The sequence below is a fragment of the Capra hircus genome, chromosome 2, assembly GCF_001704415.2.
Source record: "Capra hircus breed San Clemente chromosome 2, ASM170441v1, whole genome shotgun sequence".
NCBI lineage: Eukaryota > Metazoa > Chordata > Mammalia > Artiodactyla > Bovidae > Capra > Capra hircus.
This window is the reverse complement of record NC_030809.1, coordinates 59267469-59285187: the sequence shown is the minus strand read 5'-3', so window position 1 is coordinate 59285187 and position 17719 is coordinate 59267469. Positions and strand designations below refer to the sequence as shown.

The following is a 17719-nucleotide window of genomic DNA, read 5'->3' as shown; positions in this document are numbered from 1 at the left end:
AACTATCTGCAAAATTAAAAAAAATATTCCCTAAAATACTTGTATTAGAAAATTCACCATGGGTTACTATTCCATTTGGTAAAGCCTTACATATTTCCTAAGGATTTGGAATTACTTAAGCTTTCTTAGACTTCCCTGGTGGCTTAGACTGTAAGGAATCCACCTGCAATGCAGGATACCCAGGTTCAGTCTCAGGATTGGGAAGATCCTCTGGAGAAGGGAATTGCAACCCATTCCAGTATTCTTGCCTGGAGAATTCCATGAACATAGGAGCCTGGTGGACTACAGTCTATGGGGTTGCAAAGAGTGAGGCATGACGGAAAGATTAACACAAGCTCTCTTCAGGTGCAATTTGTGCTCACAGTCCCTGTGGTACTACATGTTCACCTATTTCAACAGTAGAGCTAAGTTAAACAATGATAGTACAGTAACTGTAAAAGTAGAAAATCAAAACTTGAGTTCTTATTCTTAAAAACAAACATATATTTTAGTCTGCCTGTTCAGGAGCCAATAGTAAGTCAGGAGTTCTCTCTATTAACTTTCCTCTTGAATATACTATGTAGTAAATGGTAGGCAGTGTACTATTTGAACCTTACATATACATTATTAAAAAGTAATATCAACATAAGCATTTGTTACAAATTTTTTTCTTGGTGGAGGAACGTTTTATTGCTCGCATTATTTAGAATTACTGGTGTGTAGCAATAATAGAAAACACATCTTTTAGTTGCTCTTGCTAGTTTCCTGATTCTCTGCCTTCAGTGTACCCCCCTTTTTCTCATACACAAATTGGACTTCTCCCACTATCTTGCCCTTATTAAAGTCATGACTAGGGAGATGTGTGCTTTTCATTAGGCATCTCATTTACCTGGACCCAAATGGATGTTTCCTTTGGTTTGATTGATTCAATCGACTGTATTACACTAGTAATATGACTATATGAAATACCCTTGAAGCTTAAGTAATGTCTTAGCAACAGAAACTTAGAAATTTGAGCACTCCAGAGAAAGATACAAACGTGCTGGCTGGAAAAGATAGCTGAGGTCTCTGTACAAGTCTCCTGCAAAGCACAACACAGCTAAGTGTTTCTTCTGCAGTTACAGCACAGTACAAAAAAAAAAAAAAAGATCCCTCTTATTGGTAGTTTTAACCTCCTTTTACTCCAGTGATTCAAGCTGTTAATGGGAGGAAGCTCTTGAGGCTTTAGTGTGAAATAAGATCCCTCGTATCTACCTTGGGCAAGTTCTAAATATGTAGAGTTGAGTGCCAGACATTTAATAATATGGATATAATAACCTCAATGTAAATTCAATAAAAATCAGGCCCTAAGGCCTTTTGATTCATTAAAGCAGCAGCAAATGGCATATTATCACAAGGTAATGAGCTATGATTTAGTATTAATTACATTTCAATGTCCAATTTGTTTGTACTTTCTGGTACTGTATTTTGTCTTTTAGATGATTCCTTCTTATGCTTTTTGTTTTACTATTATGTTGTACAAAACTATTTTAAATGCAAATGATATTAAATCTGATTGAAATTTAAAATCCAGTGATGTCATTGTTTGGTGTACACATTTCACCAGATCAGAGAACATGTGTTTTTCAAACTAAGATTTTATGTAAACTTTTTCAAAGTACAAAGCCTCATATTTTAAAAATATCTTGTTTTATGATTATTATTTGAAAGGAAAGACAGGACTTACCAGGTGGTCCAGTGGTTAAGAACCTGCCTGCCAATACAGGGCAAATAGGTTCAATCTCTGGTCCGAGAAGATTCCATATGCAATGGGCCAGCTAATCCTATGTTCTACAACTACTGAGCCTGTGCTCTAGAATTGAGAGCTGCAACTACTGAAGCCCATGTGCCCTAGATTCTGTGCTCTGCAACAAGAGAAGCTACCACAATGAGAAGCCTGCAAACTGCAGTAGAGAGCAGCCCCGACTACTCACTGCAACTAGAGAAAGCCTGTGCACAGCAGTGAAGACCTGACTTAGCCACAGTAAATAAATAAATAAATTTAAAAGGAAAAACAAACAAGCATGGGGGAAAGGGGGTGGATCTTTCATTTCTTACTTACAGCTGCATTCATCTTATGTCCTTTTTTTTTTTTTTTTTTTTAATGTCCTTCTTCTGTTAGGCTATGATCTTCTTGTGCTTTGAGAATCCTTTATCAAATAAGAAGCCTTTCTCATTTATTTACTTATTTGGCTGTACCAGGTCTCAGTTTCCACATGTGCAATCTTCATGGCATCATGGGGGATCATTAGCTGAGACCTTCAAACTCTTAGTTGCAACAGGAGGGATCTTAGTCCCCTGACAAAGGATCTAACCCAGCCCCGTGCATTGGGAGCAGACAGTCTTAGACATTTGACCAGCAGGGAAATCTCCACTATATTTTTTATATAGATGAAATTTTCATCCCAGAGATTCTTCTACATGTCAATTTCTTAGAAAGAAACTAGCCTTCATAGTAGATTTCTCAGAGTAGATTTCTCTTTCCTCCCAAAGGAATGTTACTGTGTAACTATCTGAACTGAAGTTTTCAAAATTGATGTGTCCAAATTGTTGAACATTGAACAAGTTCACATAAAATTCTCAATCTACTACCTTCTGGGTCATTTCCAACTAAAAACATTTTTATTTTGTAACCTTGAGATTAGTCTATACTCTATGAAACACAAGATACTTTATGTCCTCAAGTCTTAATGGGTTTGTTTCAAATGAGACAAAAATAATAGCTATTTTGACACTTAGGTCACAATTGCTGTGTGGGCAAAAATAGATATTTTGGGGTATATGGGAAATAGATGGGGAAACAGTGGAAACAGTGTCAGACTTTATTTTGGGGGGCTCCAAAATCACTGCAGATGGTGACTGCAGCCATGAAATTAAAAGACACTCCTTGGAAGAAAAGTTATGACCAACCTAGATAGTATATTCAAAAGCAGAGACATTACTTTGCCAACTAAGGTCTGTCTAGTCAAGGCTATGGTTTTTCCTGTGGTCATGTATGGATGTGAGAGTTGGACTGTGAAGAAGGCTGAGCGCCAAAGAATTGATGCTTTTGAACTGTGGTGTTGGAGAAGACTCTTGAGAGTCCCTTGGACTCAAGGAGATCCAACCAGTCCATTCTGAAGGAGATCAGCCCTGGGTGTCCTTTGGAAGGAATGATGCTAAAGCTGAAGCTCCAGTACTTTGGCCACCTCATGTGGAGAATTGACTCATTGGAAAAGACTTTGATGCTGGGAGGGATTGGGGGCAGGAGGAGAAAGGGACGACCGAGGATGAGATGGCTGGATGGTATCACGGACTCGATGGCTGAGAGTCTGAGTGAACTCTGGGAGATGGTGATGGACAGGGAGGCCTGGCATGCTGTGATTCATGGGGTCGCAAAGAGTCAGACACAACTGAGCGACTGAACTGAACTGAACTGAGGGGAGCAGAAGAAAATGGCTGCTGAGAACGGTTTGGCATCATGAAAAGAGACTATTGATAATGCAGTGTGGATTCTAATGTCTGTTTCTTGAACTCTAAATTGTGAGGAAGTTCTTCATCTCTTCGTTGCTTATTTGTGCAAGATGGAATTGGTGGCAGCCATATGCCAATCAGACACATTTGACTATAAAAAAAAAAAAATCACTCTGAACTGGTAAACACAAGAATGGGAATTTACTGGTACCAGGGCTTCTGACTAAGTACAGAATTGGCAGGGTACTTTACTTCTGGTTAGATTCAGCAGTGAACAAATATTAGCAGTGGTCTAATGTATTTCTCTCCCAGCTCTGACTTACAAATATCTATTATTATACCAGTTAAGTTTAGCTGTCTCTCAAGAGAGAGGCACATTTCAACTGGTGGGAAAGCACTTTGCCAAATGTCAATACAATCCTCCACCTAGGAATCAACACCTGTGGCCGGGAAAGTGAAAACTGCAGATTGTTTTTGCCTGAGGCCCCACTCTTACGCCTGGCAGGGGTGCTAGCTGTCCCTAAAACTGGAGGGGAAAATTTTTATTTTTACTCGAAATATCTGAGTTCCTGGCTCAGAACCCCATAATAAAAGACAGAAAAACAGAAATTTATTAACATGTATACCTCATGTATGGATGGGGAATACCCAGAAGAAAAAGGAGTAACTCAAAAAGGTGGCTTAGAACTTCAGCTCATATAGCATCTTGAAAGAATAGTTAGTCTGTGGAAAAATAATTGGAAGCAGTTTAAGGATTCCAAAGACAGAGATAAAGACTAGTTAGTAAAGTTTGTTATGTGGATTCTTCTGGTGGCATCTCCAGGCTGACATGGTCTCACATTGTCTCCAGGTGATTAACTTTTTTCCTCTTGGTAGCGAGGGGAGAAGTGATGGACAGACAACTAAATCTATATCTGTATCTATGTTAGCATCTATAGCTATATCTACATCTATTTCTGTGTCTATATATCTAGAATATTTATTTAAGGTTTTCAGATGTACTATATCAACAATATTGGCAATGGGATGCTGACTTGAAGATATAATACTGAGATCCTTAGAGAACAGTAAAAGTTAATACTAATACTTTTATACAAAGTACTTTTATACTAAATGGCTAAGTATTTACTCTGATTAGACATAGTTCAGTTCAGTTCAGTCACTCAGTCATGTCTGACTTTACGACCCCATGAACTACAGCACGCCAGGCCTCCCTGTTCATCACCAACTCCTGGAGTCCACCCAAACCCATGTCCATTGAGTCAGTGATGCCATCCAACCATTTCATCCTCTGTCGTCCCCTTCTCTTTCTGCCTTTCAATCTTTCCCAGGATCAGGGTCTTTTCACATGAGTCAGCTCTTCACATTAAGTGGCCAAAGTATTGGAGTTTCAGCTTCAACATCAGTCCTTCCAATGAATACCCAGGACTGATCTCCTTGCAGTCCAAGGGACTATCAAGAGTCTTCTCCAAAACCATAGTTCAAAAGCATCAATTCTTCAGCGCTCAGCTTTCTTTATAGTTCAACTTTCACATCCATACATGACCACTGGAAAAACCATAGCCTTGACTAGAAGGGCCTTTGTTGGCAAAGTAATGTCTCTGCTTTTCAATATGCCATCTAGATTGGTCATAACTTTCCTTTCAAGGAGTAAGTATCTTTTAATTTCACAGCTACAATCACCATCTGCAGTGATTTTTGAGTTTCCAAAAATAAAGTCAGCCTCTGTCTCCATTGCTTCCCCATCTATTTGCCAAGAAGTGATGGGACCAGATGCCATGGTCTTAGTTTTCTGAATGTTGAACTTTAAGCCAACTTTTTCACTCTCCTCTTTCATCAAGAGGCTCTTTAGTTCTTCACTTTCTGCCATAGTACTAAATGCTTTATATTCATTATTTAATGCTTTCAAATTATTCTATGTATAATCATCAAGATATTAGGTTTTACATTTTTTGACTCATAGTCCAAAATGCAAATGAGGACAGTAAGTCTTGAGATGCTAAATAACACATCCAGAGTCACCCAGTAAGATTCAGAATCCAGGATTCAATTCTCTGTTCATTTGAACAACTCCTTATTCTGCTTTGCAAAACTACCTCAAGGACCAAGAATGTTAGAAATCGAAAAAATAGCACTATTTTCCTTCTTGATTTGAAGCATAGGACATTCAGATAGTCTTTACAACTGAATGCAAAATTGTATGTGCTTTTTTTTTTTTTTTTTTCTGGCGGTATGTTTGTCATCAGTTCCTCAGAGAGTCCATGCCTCCAAAAATTTTTAACAATATTTCATTTCATTTATGGCTCTCATTTTACAGATGAATACATGGGAGGTAAGAGAGATCAATAGACTACAGTAAGGTCTTGCATCTTCTTTATTCCATTATGGTCCCTGAGATGTCTCACATGCCTGACTTTAAGGACACAGAGATGGTATCACAGTTCAAGGAAGCAAGGGCTTTGTACAGAAGCTTTAGATAGTTTTTTCAATTGCTTAGGAGTACTCAGTATTCAATTGCTCATGCTTATGGTACTTTCCTCCACTTGACATGCCCCTTCTTTGCCAGTCTTCTCTCAAGTACACCACAAGCTCATTTTGTTTCATTTGTCTCTGCTTAGCACAAGCTTGGTTTGGTAAAAACCCACCCAAAGACTCAAGTAACTCCTTAACTTTGTCTTGAACTATATGGTATAAATAATGAGGGAGGATATTTGTCAGACTGTTGGGAGAAGGAGAGGCAGGAAGCTAAATTAATGATAGAGGTGATGCTACCACAGGGCCACCAGCTTTCCCATCTTGGGCCACTGGGCTATGTCTATCCCCCCAGAAAACAAGAGCTAGCTCATGTTGGTCTCAAGTGTCCAGTCCACCAAGCCACTAGCCAATGTTGGATGTATCAACATGTATTCACTTTTTTATTTCATTCAGTTTTTTTGAGGAACCTATATTATACTGATTTATATCCAGAGTTTACTGCCCAGGTAGGGCTTGCATAGGTTTTAAGGATGGAAGATTTGTCACAGGACAAGTGGGTTAAAAAGTGAGCTCCAGAGACACATCACTGGGATTTAAATACCAACTCTGCTGACTCTGGGTTGGAGTAATTTATCAGCCATCTGTGGATCAGTTCCCTCCTTTCTCATAGGACTGTAATGAGTTGATTAATGAAAAATGCTTAGCAGAGTGCCTGGATCATGTTAAGCACTCTAAATGTTGACTATTATTATTACATTTCACTGATTCTTCCCTAGTTCTGAGTTGAATATAGTTGATCTTTAGTAGTGACTTGAATAAAGTTAAATAATAATAATTTTAGATGTTTTTTAAGGACTTAATATTTTGATGTAAAATAAAAATAAAATATGAAAATTGCAAAGTTGGATGTAGTATGTGCAATGTAACATTTTAATGAATGAAATTTTAGTTTGATGAGAGCTTCCTGTATACAAGGCCCAGTCCTAGGTTCTGGTTTTCCAATAAATGAGGTATTCATCTAGAGTTTGCAGACTAGCTGGGAGACAGACCATAAACAGATCATTATACAACATAGGGATAGATGTTGAAGTAGATTTAAGCACAGTCTGGAAACATAACATGGAGTTAAGAATGGCAAGGCGTGGAGAGCAGACAGAGCTATGCAGCCAGCCCTCCACAGAGATATGCTGTCTGTGTGGAACTTAATATCCACAAGATCAGCTTTGCAGAAAGGCTTTTAGCAAAATCTTTAGCAGCCCTCCCCATCAGTCTCACCAGTCTTTACCTGTGTTTTCAAAGAGAAATGCATTTTCTTCACCCTCTCAGTAACTGTTTATTTGGTCTCTGGATGAGCAGAGCTTCAAGGTGGCACTGGTGGCCTGATAAGAAACAGGAAATGGCTCAATGGAACAATTTTGTTCTTATTTAATCTTTTCATTGTTGAATCAGATTTGCTCCTTCAATTCTGTTTCCTTTAATGCATAGGTTTATGAGGCAAAGATGATTGATCTAATGTGATGACTCATGTTGATAACAATAACTTATTGTTGAGTTCATCCTACACGTCAGGCACAGTTCTAGCAACTTTGTCAGGATGAATTTATAAACAACCTGATAACTAGTTAATATTTTATTCTCATTTTACAAAGAAGAAGATTAAGTGATAATGTTCTCATTTTAAAAAGGAGAAGGCTAAGAGGTAATGAGCTTGAAAACTTGCCTTAGGTTATGATGGCTCCAGAGTCTATTTCTTAAATCCCATTAAAAAACATTTATTCATTTGTTTATATTTTGGCTTGCTGGGTCTTCATTGTGTGGAGTGGACTTCTTATTGTGGTAGCCTCTCTTGTGGTGGAGCACGGGCTTCAGTAGTTGTGGCTCACAGGCTCTAGAGCACTGGCTCAGTAGTCATGTCACACAGGTTTAGTTGTCCCATGGCATGTGGGATCTTCACAGAGAAGTAATCAAACTCCTGTCCCCTGCATTGGCAGGCAGATTATTAACCACAAGACCACTAGGGAAGCCCTCAAATCTCATTTTAAAACCTTTTTTCTTATTGCCCCTCTTTGGGGTCTTTCACTAGGAGGCAAAGCTAAATCCTCTGCTATTTGAAATCCTCATATTGAAATATTCTTTATCAAGGTCCGCTTTCTATTAAAATTTAAAGGTTGAGGAAGGTAGGATTCAGGGTGATGTTTGACCTTTGGTATTGCTGAAAATTCAGATCTGTTAGTTGATGATCTTGTCAAAGAAATACACATATCCTATTTTGGGAGTAAAAAAGCAGGGGGCTGTCAAAAGGTTCTGAGAAGAAAGGAAGGTCTGGAATAAGAAGGTTCCTGTTCCTGAAAGGGGACTGTCTTCCCCTCAAATTCAATTTATTATTTGCTTCTCCACATCCTTCAGATGTAGATTTCTTGCATAATAACAGAAAATACAAGAAGATATATTACAGAAAAATGATGAAGATTCTAATTACTGAGGAATCTTTGAGCAAATTATTTCTACTTTCATTTTCTTACCCATAAAATGGAAATTTAAAATGATACTTTTTTCATGGAGTTGTTCTGAGGATTAAAATGAGAGCATCTATGGGCAGTGCTTAGAAAAGTGCTCAGCAGAGTTCACTATATGTACTGTGCTGCTGCTACTTCTTTTTGTCTTTCAGGGATGATAGTAACATTGTCACCACCACCAAAACCACCACCACCACCACAATCCTCACCAGTATGACCATCACCACTCTCCTCTCAACCATCATTACCTCCACTGTCATCATCACCACCACCATCCTCACCAACATGACCCTCACCACTATCCTCACCATCATTACCACCACCTCTGCCACCGTCATGACTACCACTGTTATCTTCCTATCATCATCATCATCATCATCATCATCATCATCATAGGTAGCATTATACCCAACAGCTGCTTCTTGGCCTATACAATAAGCAGATTACTTTAGAAGGGTAAAAAGAGTCATGAAAAAGATCCCTGTGTGGGGAGTTGAGGGGGAGAGTTGTATTTGACCTAGATACTACCATTTCCAGTGATGCAGATAAGGCACTTAAAATTTCTGAGCCTCATTTTGAGAAAAAATTTAGGGATAGCATGAATGCTTGTATTATATGTATTGAAAAGATAATACATTACAGACTAACAATATATAATACCGTAATAATGTTATAAATATATGAAATGCATTACTGTAATACCCATAATGAATAAACAAAGCATTGGACTTTCCAGAGTGTGCTGTTCTCTCTGCAGGAGTGTGTCTTCTTAGCTAACCCAGGATCTATAGCTATCTATGAGCACACAAGTGAAGTCAGAACAGATCCGGAAAATCTAGCACCTTGGCACTGGTGTATGTTATCGGATTGGCATCAGTGGCCCTGGTCCCTATTCTATTTCCTGAATTTTCACAGTGAGAACCAATTAGGGAAAAAGATGGAACTTGGGATTTAGTAGTTGGTAGTTACTACTATCAGTGGAAATTTCAATACTGCAGGGATTTCAACTGAGCTCCTCCCTACCTAGCATTTATAATCATTTTACCATTCACTCAGAATATGCTTGTGTCCTAAATGTACTGACAACTTCCTTAATCTTTTTACCTGTTTCCATTTTTGGTTTCAGCTCCTTCTGAGATCACCTTCGCCATTGATGTTGGGAATGGCCCCATAGAGCTCATAGTCCAGTCTCCTTCTTCTCTGAATGACAACCAATGGCATTACGTCCGAGCAGAGAGGAACCTCAAGGAGACCTCGCTCCAAGTGGACAACCTCCCGAGGATGACCAAGGAGACCTCAGAAGAGGGCCATTTCCGGTTACAGCTCAACAGCCAGCTGTTTGTAGGTAGGGGACATCTTAAGGTGCCGTTTGTGCTAAAAACCCTACATGACTACAGTGGAATTGGGCCCAAGGAGAATTACTATTTTATTTTAGACCTGAGAAATGATTACAATATTTCACAAAGCATTTATAATTACAGATGTAATTTTACAAATTCTTCCTTTCTAGGTTCATTATCTTCAAGAATGAAAGATTGCCATTTCTTAGCAAAGTTTGTGGGGGTCTCAAACTCTTTTTGTATCTTTTCTCCTTGTTCATATTGTATCTTTAGATGTCTAGGGACTCCTATTATTTTTCATCCTTGTGATCAAAATATACTCTCAGAAAAAGGAGTGTAAGCTATTTAAACCTTTTTTAGATGTTGACTTTTTCAGTGGGCTACGGGCTACAATTCACCTTTCTTAGTGACACCTAACTCCTGATGATTTTTGATAACCATGTAATGATATATGTTACAGCATCTTCAAGGGATTTGGGGAATCAACAATATGGCAGGGGAGGGAACTATTAGTTTTTAAGCTAAGAGCTTCTTTAATACTCCCAGAAATCACATCCCTTAGGTGGCTGCCTGATACTTGCACAGAAAAATAGCCTGGTCCCCAGGCATACATCTCTCCACTGATCATTCCTTCCTTGAGACTCAGAATCAGCTCTAGATTAAGTTGCTCACCTGAGCTGACTGCCACTGCTGGCAATAGGGCCTGGGGGCTCAAATACCTTTCACTGAGTCTTTCATTCATTCTTTCCATAAATATTAAGTGAGTACCAAAAACACATCTGGTTCCTTGTTGGATGGTGGGAATTGAAAGATGACTTATGCAATAAAACATCTTTTTCAAGTGCTCACTGTGTGTGTGTGTGTGTGTGTGTGTATGTGTTGTGGGAGACAGAGAGACAGAAATAGAAAGAATTTCACCACATTAGTCCAAATAGGAAAAGAAAGGTTCACATTATTGCTATAATTTAGGAGGGATTCTTTGAAATTAGATTGAGCAGGGCATATATAGGTTTAAAGTACAAAACAGAGCTGTAAATGTTAGGTATATTGTATTAGTATCAAAGCCGGGACACTGCTCTTATCTGAAACTTGAAGTTCAGATGCTTAGAACAGTAATACCAATAAGTTCCAAAATTTGCCGTATACTCAAATTTAAGTTTCTTTCCTTATGTATTTATTTTATCAGCTGACACTGTATAGCTTTACTGCTAGTAATGAAATGCCATCAGCTATCAATGGGTGTATCTTAATTGCTTTCTTGAAATCCGGGTCTGTGCAACTTTTAACTCTGAGGAAAGTTGTCGCTAAGAACATACCAACTAAAAGAAAAGAAGTAACAGAATATGTAATCTGTCTTTCCAACAGTAATCATATTTCTTTCTTCATCTATCTTGTTTTACATATTCACCAGAAGCTAAGACATAAGTGATTAAGAACATTTTTATGAATGATGATGAAAAGCATTCACTTAATTAACCTACATAAGTGATATGATTTACTATTAAAATGTATATTTTTAATTTATATTGATGTCTTAATTCTATTTAAACATAACATTTTATTGCTCTGAATAAGTTTGCTAGTCATCAAGATTTAATGTCTTTTTTGGTATAATCAATTCAAGTACTTTGCAATTTTCATAAATTATATTCCATGCCAAAGTTTAATTTATCTTCAGACTATATTGATGAATCTTTCTCGTTGAAAGGTGTGTATAAAGATGGAATTTTTCAATCCCTTCATGTAAATTTCATGTAGTTATGAAATTATCATACAGCTTGAAAATGTGACAAACTTTGTGCAAGTTGAAAGTGAAAAGAGGCAGCTGTGTTTCTTGCAGGTTTTAATCTCGAGACATTTCTGTTAAATTGATCACAAATACAGTGAATAAGAGCTTGTCTATGGGTCTGGAGGAGACACTTTGCTCGAGCTGCTGCCAAGGTCAGCTATAGCAAGAACACCTGCTTCTGTTATGTTTCTTTCTATTAAGTTCCATCTCAGATGTGACTCTGCTTTATCGAATTTGGCTTAATGTACTTGAAGAAGAAAAAATGCCGTTGGAGGTCATTTTAGTCTGTTGGTTTGAATTTTGCTGTTTAATGTTCAGTCTGCTTAGAAATGTTGGGTAGGCAAAAAAAAAAAAAAGAAATTGAAGTTCTGATATTTCCACTTTGTATGGTTCAGTGGTTAAAAAAAAAAAAAAAAAAAGAACCTCTACTTAGCTAGAGCAGCCAAAATGATGAATTGCATTCTCTATCATTCAGAAATTTTGTCACTGGATTTTTATACTTGCTAGGCAGAAAAACTATGATTGCTGTGTGCTTCTTTTCTTTAATTTTTAAAATTGAAGTATAGTTGAATTACAATGTCATGTTAGTTTCAAGTGTATAGCAAAGTGACACCATTCTACACATCCATATAGGCATTCTTTTTCAGATTCTTTTCTGAATATAGGCTATTGCAAAATATTGAGTATAAGTCCCTGGTGCTATATAGTAGGTCCTTGTGGGTTATCAGTTGGTTAACTGGATAGATTAAATGTGACGGTACTTGAATATTCATTTGGATATGTCTGTCTAGACGCCTTTAACCACTGAAGGATCTTTCAATCAAAACAGACTGTCGTTCAGCATGGTAATCACTGGTATTGCTGTTGTGTCCATGATAGCTTCCTAAGTACCAGATTGAATTTTATAAAATGGATGCACCTCTTAACAATGCTCCTGTCATTGGAATGTGAAATACTGAAGTGCTGATACCCAAGTCAATGCATGCTGGATTCCCAGAATCAATATTGTGACTGCAGACTGGTCAGGAAGCAACAGTTAGAACTGCACATGGAACAACAGACTGGTTCCAAATAGGGAAAAGAGTACATCAAGGCTGTACATTGTCACCCTGCTTATTTAACTTATATGCAGAGTACATCATGAGAAATGCTGGGCTGGAAGAAGCACCAGCTGGAATCAAGATTGCCGGGAGAAATATCAATAACCTCAGATATGCAGATGACACCACCCTTATGGCAGAAATGAAGAGGAACTAAAAAGCCTCTTGATGAAAGTGAAAGTGGAGAGTGAAAAAGTTGTCTTAAAGCTCAACATTCAGAAAACGAAGACCATGGCATCTGGTCCCATCACTTCATGGGAAATAGATGGGGAAACAGTGGAAACAGTGTCAGACTTTACTTTTTGGGGCTCCAAAATCACTGCAGATGGTGATTGCAGCCATGAAATTAAAAGACGCTTAGCCCTTGGAAGAAAAGTTATGACCAACCTAGATAGCATGTTGAAAAGCAGAGACGTTACTTTGCCAACAAAGGTCCTTCTAGTCAAGGCTATGGTATTTCCAGTGGTCATGTAAGGATGTGAGAGTTGGACTGTGAAGAAAGCTGAGCACCGAAGAATTGATGCTTTTGAAGTGTGCTTTTGAAGTTGGAGAAGATTCTTGAGAGTCCCTTGGGCTTCAAGGAGATCCAACCAGTCCATTCTGAAGGAGACCAGCCCTGGGATTTCTTTAGACGGAATGATGCTGAAGCTGAAACTCCAGTACTTTGGACACCTCATGTGAAGAGTTGACTCATTGGAAAAGACTCTGATGCTGGGAGGGATTTGGGGCAGGAGGAGAAGGGGACGATAGAGGATGAGATGGCTGGATGGCATCACTGACTCAATGGACGTGAGTTTAAGTGAACTCCGGGAGTTGGTGGATGGACAAGGAGGCCTGGTGTGCTGCGATTCATGGAGTCGCAAAGAGCTGGACACGACTGAGTGACTTAACTGAACTGAACTGAGACTTTTATTTCCCTGGTAGTTAGGGACAGTTGCAACCATGTCATTTCAGTCATGGCATTTTTTTGAATAGAGTAGGAGAAATTTCATAACATGAGCTTCTGAGATGAATGCTGCAAGCTTGGGATTGTTTCAGCTTTAAAACCCTTGGCTGCATAATTCCCCTCTTTTGCTATTCCTTACTCCTCTGTCCATGGGATTTTCCAGGTAATACTGGAGGATCCCATGGACAGAGGAGCCTGGTGGGGTACAGTTCATAGGATTGCAAAGAGTTGGAAACGACTGAGTGACTTAGCATGCATGCGCTAGCTTTTCAAGTTAATATGAGGGTGAGGCAAGAGAAATCTAAGTAGCACCTTTTACTAAAAGTGGAACCAAGAGATCTAGGTGTGAACTCCAGGTCAACTTCTATCAGATCTTGAGACACTAGTAGGAAAAGAACTAGCCTAAATGGACTCATTGTCTTTATTTGCAGAATGAAATTGATGAGTATGGTAATAGAACTCTTACAACTTGTGGATATGCTATCATCTCCATGTGTATGTTAGATATGACAATTATCCTTACCCTCATGCCTGTATGTATGTAACAGCAAGGCAAATATCTCATTGTCCCCAAATCTGACATCTCATCTTTCCCAATATGTTGGAATTATAGACTAGACACTTTGTAGAGCTGTGAGACTGAGTCTTATTTTGTGTAACTTTACTTTCTTCTTACCTTTTTGGCCTTTCATGAACCTTTGTTTCTTTTTCTTTCTTTCTTTCTTTTTTTTTTTTTTTTTTTTTGGCTCAGCTGCTTTATTTGTATCAAAATAAATTGAAGTAACTCCCACTTAGAACTCCTTGGGGAAAATATCACATTGACGTGATAAATCATAAAGTTGCAGAGTCTCGCCCTGCCCCTCTGTGCTGCGCTGCTTCCATACCAGTTGGGAATTATTATTCCTATTTTCAGATGAAGCATGTCAAACTTGGCAAGGTCAGTGGTGACGGCAGGCAAAGCAGTGCTCATTTGCTCTGTGCCCTGACACACCATGGTGCCAGATTTTCTCTGTGGAATAGTTACTTACATTTACTCTTGAGAGTGCCCCACAAGGATGGCTTTCCTGACACAGGCCAGAAGAATTTTCTATCAGAAAAGATGTATGTCTGCATAAGAGGAGATATACATCCTTTTCACATAAGGAAGAACTAGAAAATCACCTTTAAGCATATTTGTTACGCAAAACCATTGTTGTGTGGAGGATGTCAATAGTGAGAAGTGAAGATATCATTGTCTTTCTACATTCTATACTTTCTGATGATAAGGTCTGATTTATCAAAAGTTTTTTGCAAAGCTAAATATGTCAAGTATGCTTGAATCATTTTAGCAAAAAATATTAATACAGGATTTCTAATATTTCTTGTAATAGTTCAGTAAGAGGAGGTGTCCTGATTCATTTAAGACGTTCATAGCAGACCTCAGTATACCAGCAGGCAAGTCCCATGAGTGCTTTGCTTCCTCAGTGCTTCTATGATGAAGAAAAAAACAAGAGCCACCTGCTTCCTCTTACACTTTTTTCTTCCCCAACACCATATATGCTCCACAAAATCATATTCTTAGACCTTGAACATACTTTTAAAAAACACTGGTTCTTTTTATTTACAGAGAAGTAAATGATTAAATGATTCTTCCAGTGACTTCCCTGGCAGTCCAATGGTTAAGACACTGCACTTCTAATGCATGGAGCAGGGGATCAGTCTCTGGTTGGTGAACTAAGATCCTGAATGCCATGCAGCACAACCAAAAGGGAAAAAGAAACAAACAGAAAAGCAAAGGATTCCTTTCACTACATGATGTCTCATTTTGAAGTTGCTGATCATTATTAAACCCACCAGGAAGCCCATGTTAGTTTTTTCTGCTCCTAATATCCCAAAACCCTTTTGGAAATGTTTATCAACAATGTCTGAAACTTCAACTGAAGCTCATTTTGTCACATACTGGCCACACTGGATTGTTAATGGGCCATTGATGGAGAATGTAGACTTTTCTTATTGCATTTCACTGTTTAAATGTTTAATTCTGCCTTTGAGAAAACATATCTCAAAGCATACCATCTTTTTTTTAAAAGAGAAGTACAACATGGCATCATTTTTCTCAGGCAGCCCAGGGAGAAAAGCCCTGAGATTTGGACCACAACAAAAACTCAGTGATGGAAGCAGTCATTCTGATTACCCTGGCACCTCCAGTCATCAAAATCTGTAACTCAGTAAAGAATCAAAACATTAATACAGAACAGTTTATGTGGAGCCAGGGTGATAGTTATAAAAAGAAACTCAAGCCAGACCTTTCTGAGAAATAAAACAGTACTCTCTGGAAATTTAAGGACCTAAACTGAGGGAAATGAGAAGCTGCTTGTCTTTTCCAAAGCCAAGACGCTATTGAGCTTATGTAACTAAGACTTCATGGAAGTTTCAGTTTAGAAAAGAATGGACCCAGCCAGGTATGCTGATGCCGCAATGCTGCCTATAACTTGTTTCATATCTGGAAGGCACTGGCAACAAAGCTGATGACTAAGGAGAGGAGAGAAGAAAGCCCTGGAGGAGAGTGATGGAGCGGAAGAAGACATCATCAAATCCTCTGAACTTGATTTACACTCTGGTCTCATTGTAGTACCAAATTTCTTCTGATTCGGGGAGAAAAGAATTTGGCATCAGAGCCACTTGTGTTGGGGAAGGCAATTCTGTAGAAGAGGTGAAAAGTGCCATGTTTTAATTCAGCTTCCTGCTTCATCATTCATGTCTCAGGCTAAAGATTAAGGGTCATCTCAGGCCCATCTGTGATGTGTAGAGAGGCTGAGGAACCGGAGGTAGGCAGTCTCTGTGATGTGCTGCCCAGGTACCCATTCAAGAAGGCTCTGCCACTGGAAGTGCTGTTGGAAGACAGTCTTTCTCTGTCTGTCCTTCAGGTACTGCACCTACTGCCGAGATACACCCAGACAACAGTCAATTGACTCCAGAATACAAAGACCCAACCTTTTTGGCCCAAGGAAGCAAATCTCTGATCGATTTTTCTTGCTCCACCACTCTCTATGGGGCTGTTCTAGATGGTCAGACCTGTCCCAGAGCTCACTTTTCTGCCCATTTATGCTTCTTTCCCCTCTGGATCAAAGATGTGTTTCCTAAAGGTTCCCCCTAAAAATCACCATGCCTCTTTAATTTTATCTCAAGCCTGTTTGCTGGAGAACCCTGGCAGTGGCAGAATGACATGGATTTATTGTGCAAAATATACACAGAGACACATATACACACACTTTTTAAAATCAAAGTAATTGTCTTTGATTTAAGAAATTTATTTTTCATTCCTCCCAAGCATTAGCCATAAAATATTGCCTACTCTTCTCCCACTTTCTTCTTAAAAGCACTCTTTAAATTTAATGGGTTCGTTAGAGTCAAGTTTGTATTGTTGTGATTCATACTCTCTCTTATTTTTGGTGGCCTGGCATGTGGAATCTTAATTACTGGACCAGGAATTGAACCCACATCTCCTGCATTGGAAGCAGAGTCTTAACCATGGGACTACCAAGGAAGTCCCTGGATCATAGTCTTCCAATGGTCTTTTCCCTCAAACAAGGATGGGTTTGAGTTTGAGTTTCCCCCAAACTACCCTCAATTTACCCAGCAGACTCCTCTTCATTGGTGATGCAAAAAACTAAAAAAGTTCTTTAAATATCTTATTATCATTATTTGTCCCAGGTATTATGTATTGTGGGGTTAAGATCTTTCTGAAAGATCTTTCATACTTTCTAATGATGAACAGCACCATTTTAACTGATACTAGTTGTTATGTGTTAAAATCTAATCTTCCAAAAGCTAAAATCATGAGTCTCAGGCAAATAATAAATGAACATGTGTCAAAGATTTTATTTCACTCATTAATTAATGAGGAAGCCATTAAGATGTCATGACCAGTTCAGAGAATATCTAAAAAGCTAGGATATGGTGTGGGGAATTTAACAACAAAGAGAGGATAAAGTTGTGAGATTAGATATGAAGCTCTTGCTCACCATGCCATCTTTGGAGGTATCGTTACACTGGAAAGAAATTACCTGCATCTCCACTGGACAAATGTCATCAATGATTTT

The 17719-nt window shown here is 38.5% G+C and overlaps 1 protein-coding gene across 1 annotated transcript in view; it reads left to right on the top strand.

The window, feature by feature from the left end:
* Positions 1–17719, top strand: part of CNTNAP5 (contactin associated protein like 5) — a 1089942-nt gene that overhangs the window by 894430 nt on the left and 177793 nt on the right. Inside the window, exon 17 of the mRNA XM_018061606.1 lies at positions 9589–9807. Within this exon, the coding sequence (XP_017917095.1) occupies positions 9589–9807 (219 nt within the window). The remainder of the gene's footprint in view (positions 1–9588; positions 9808–17719) is intronic.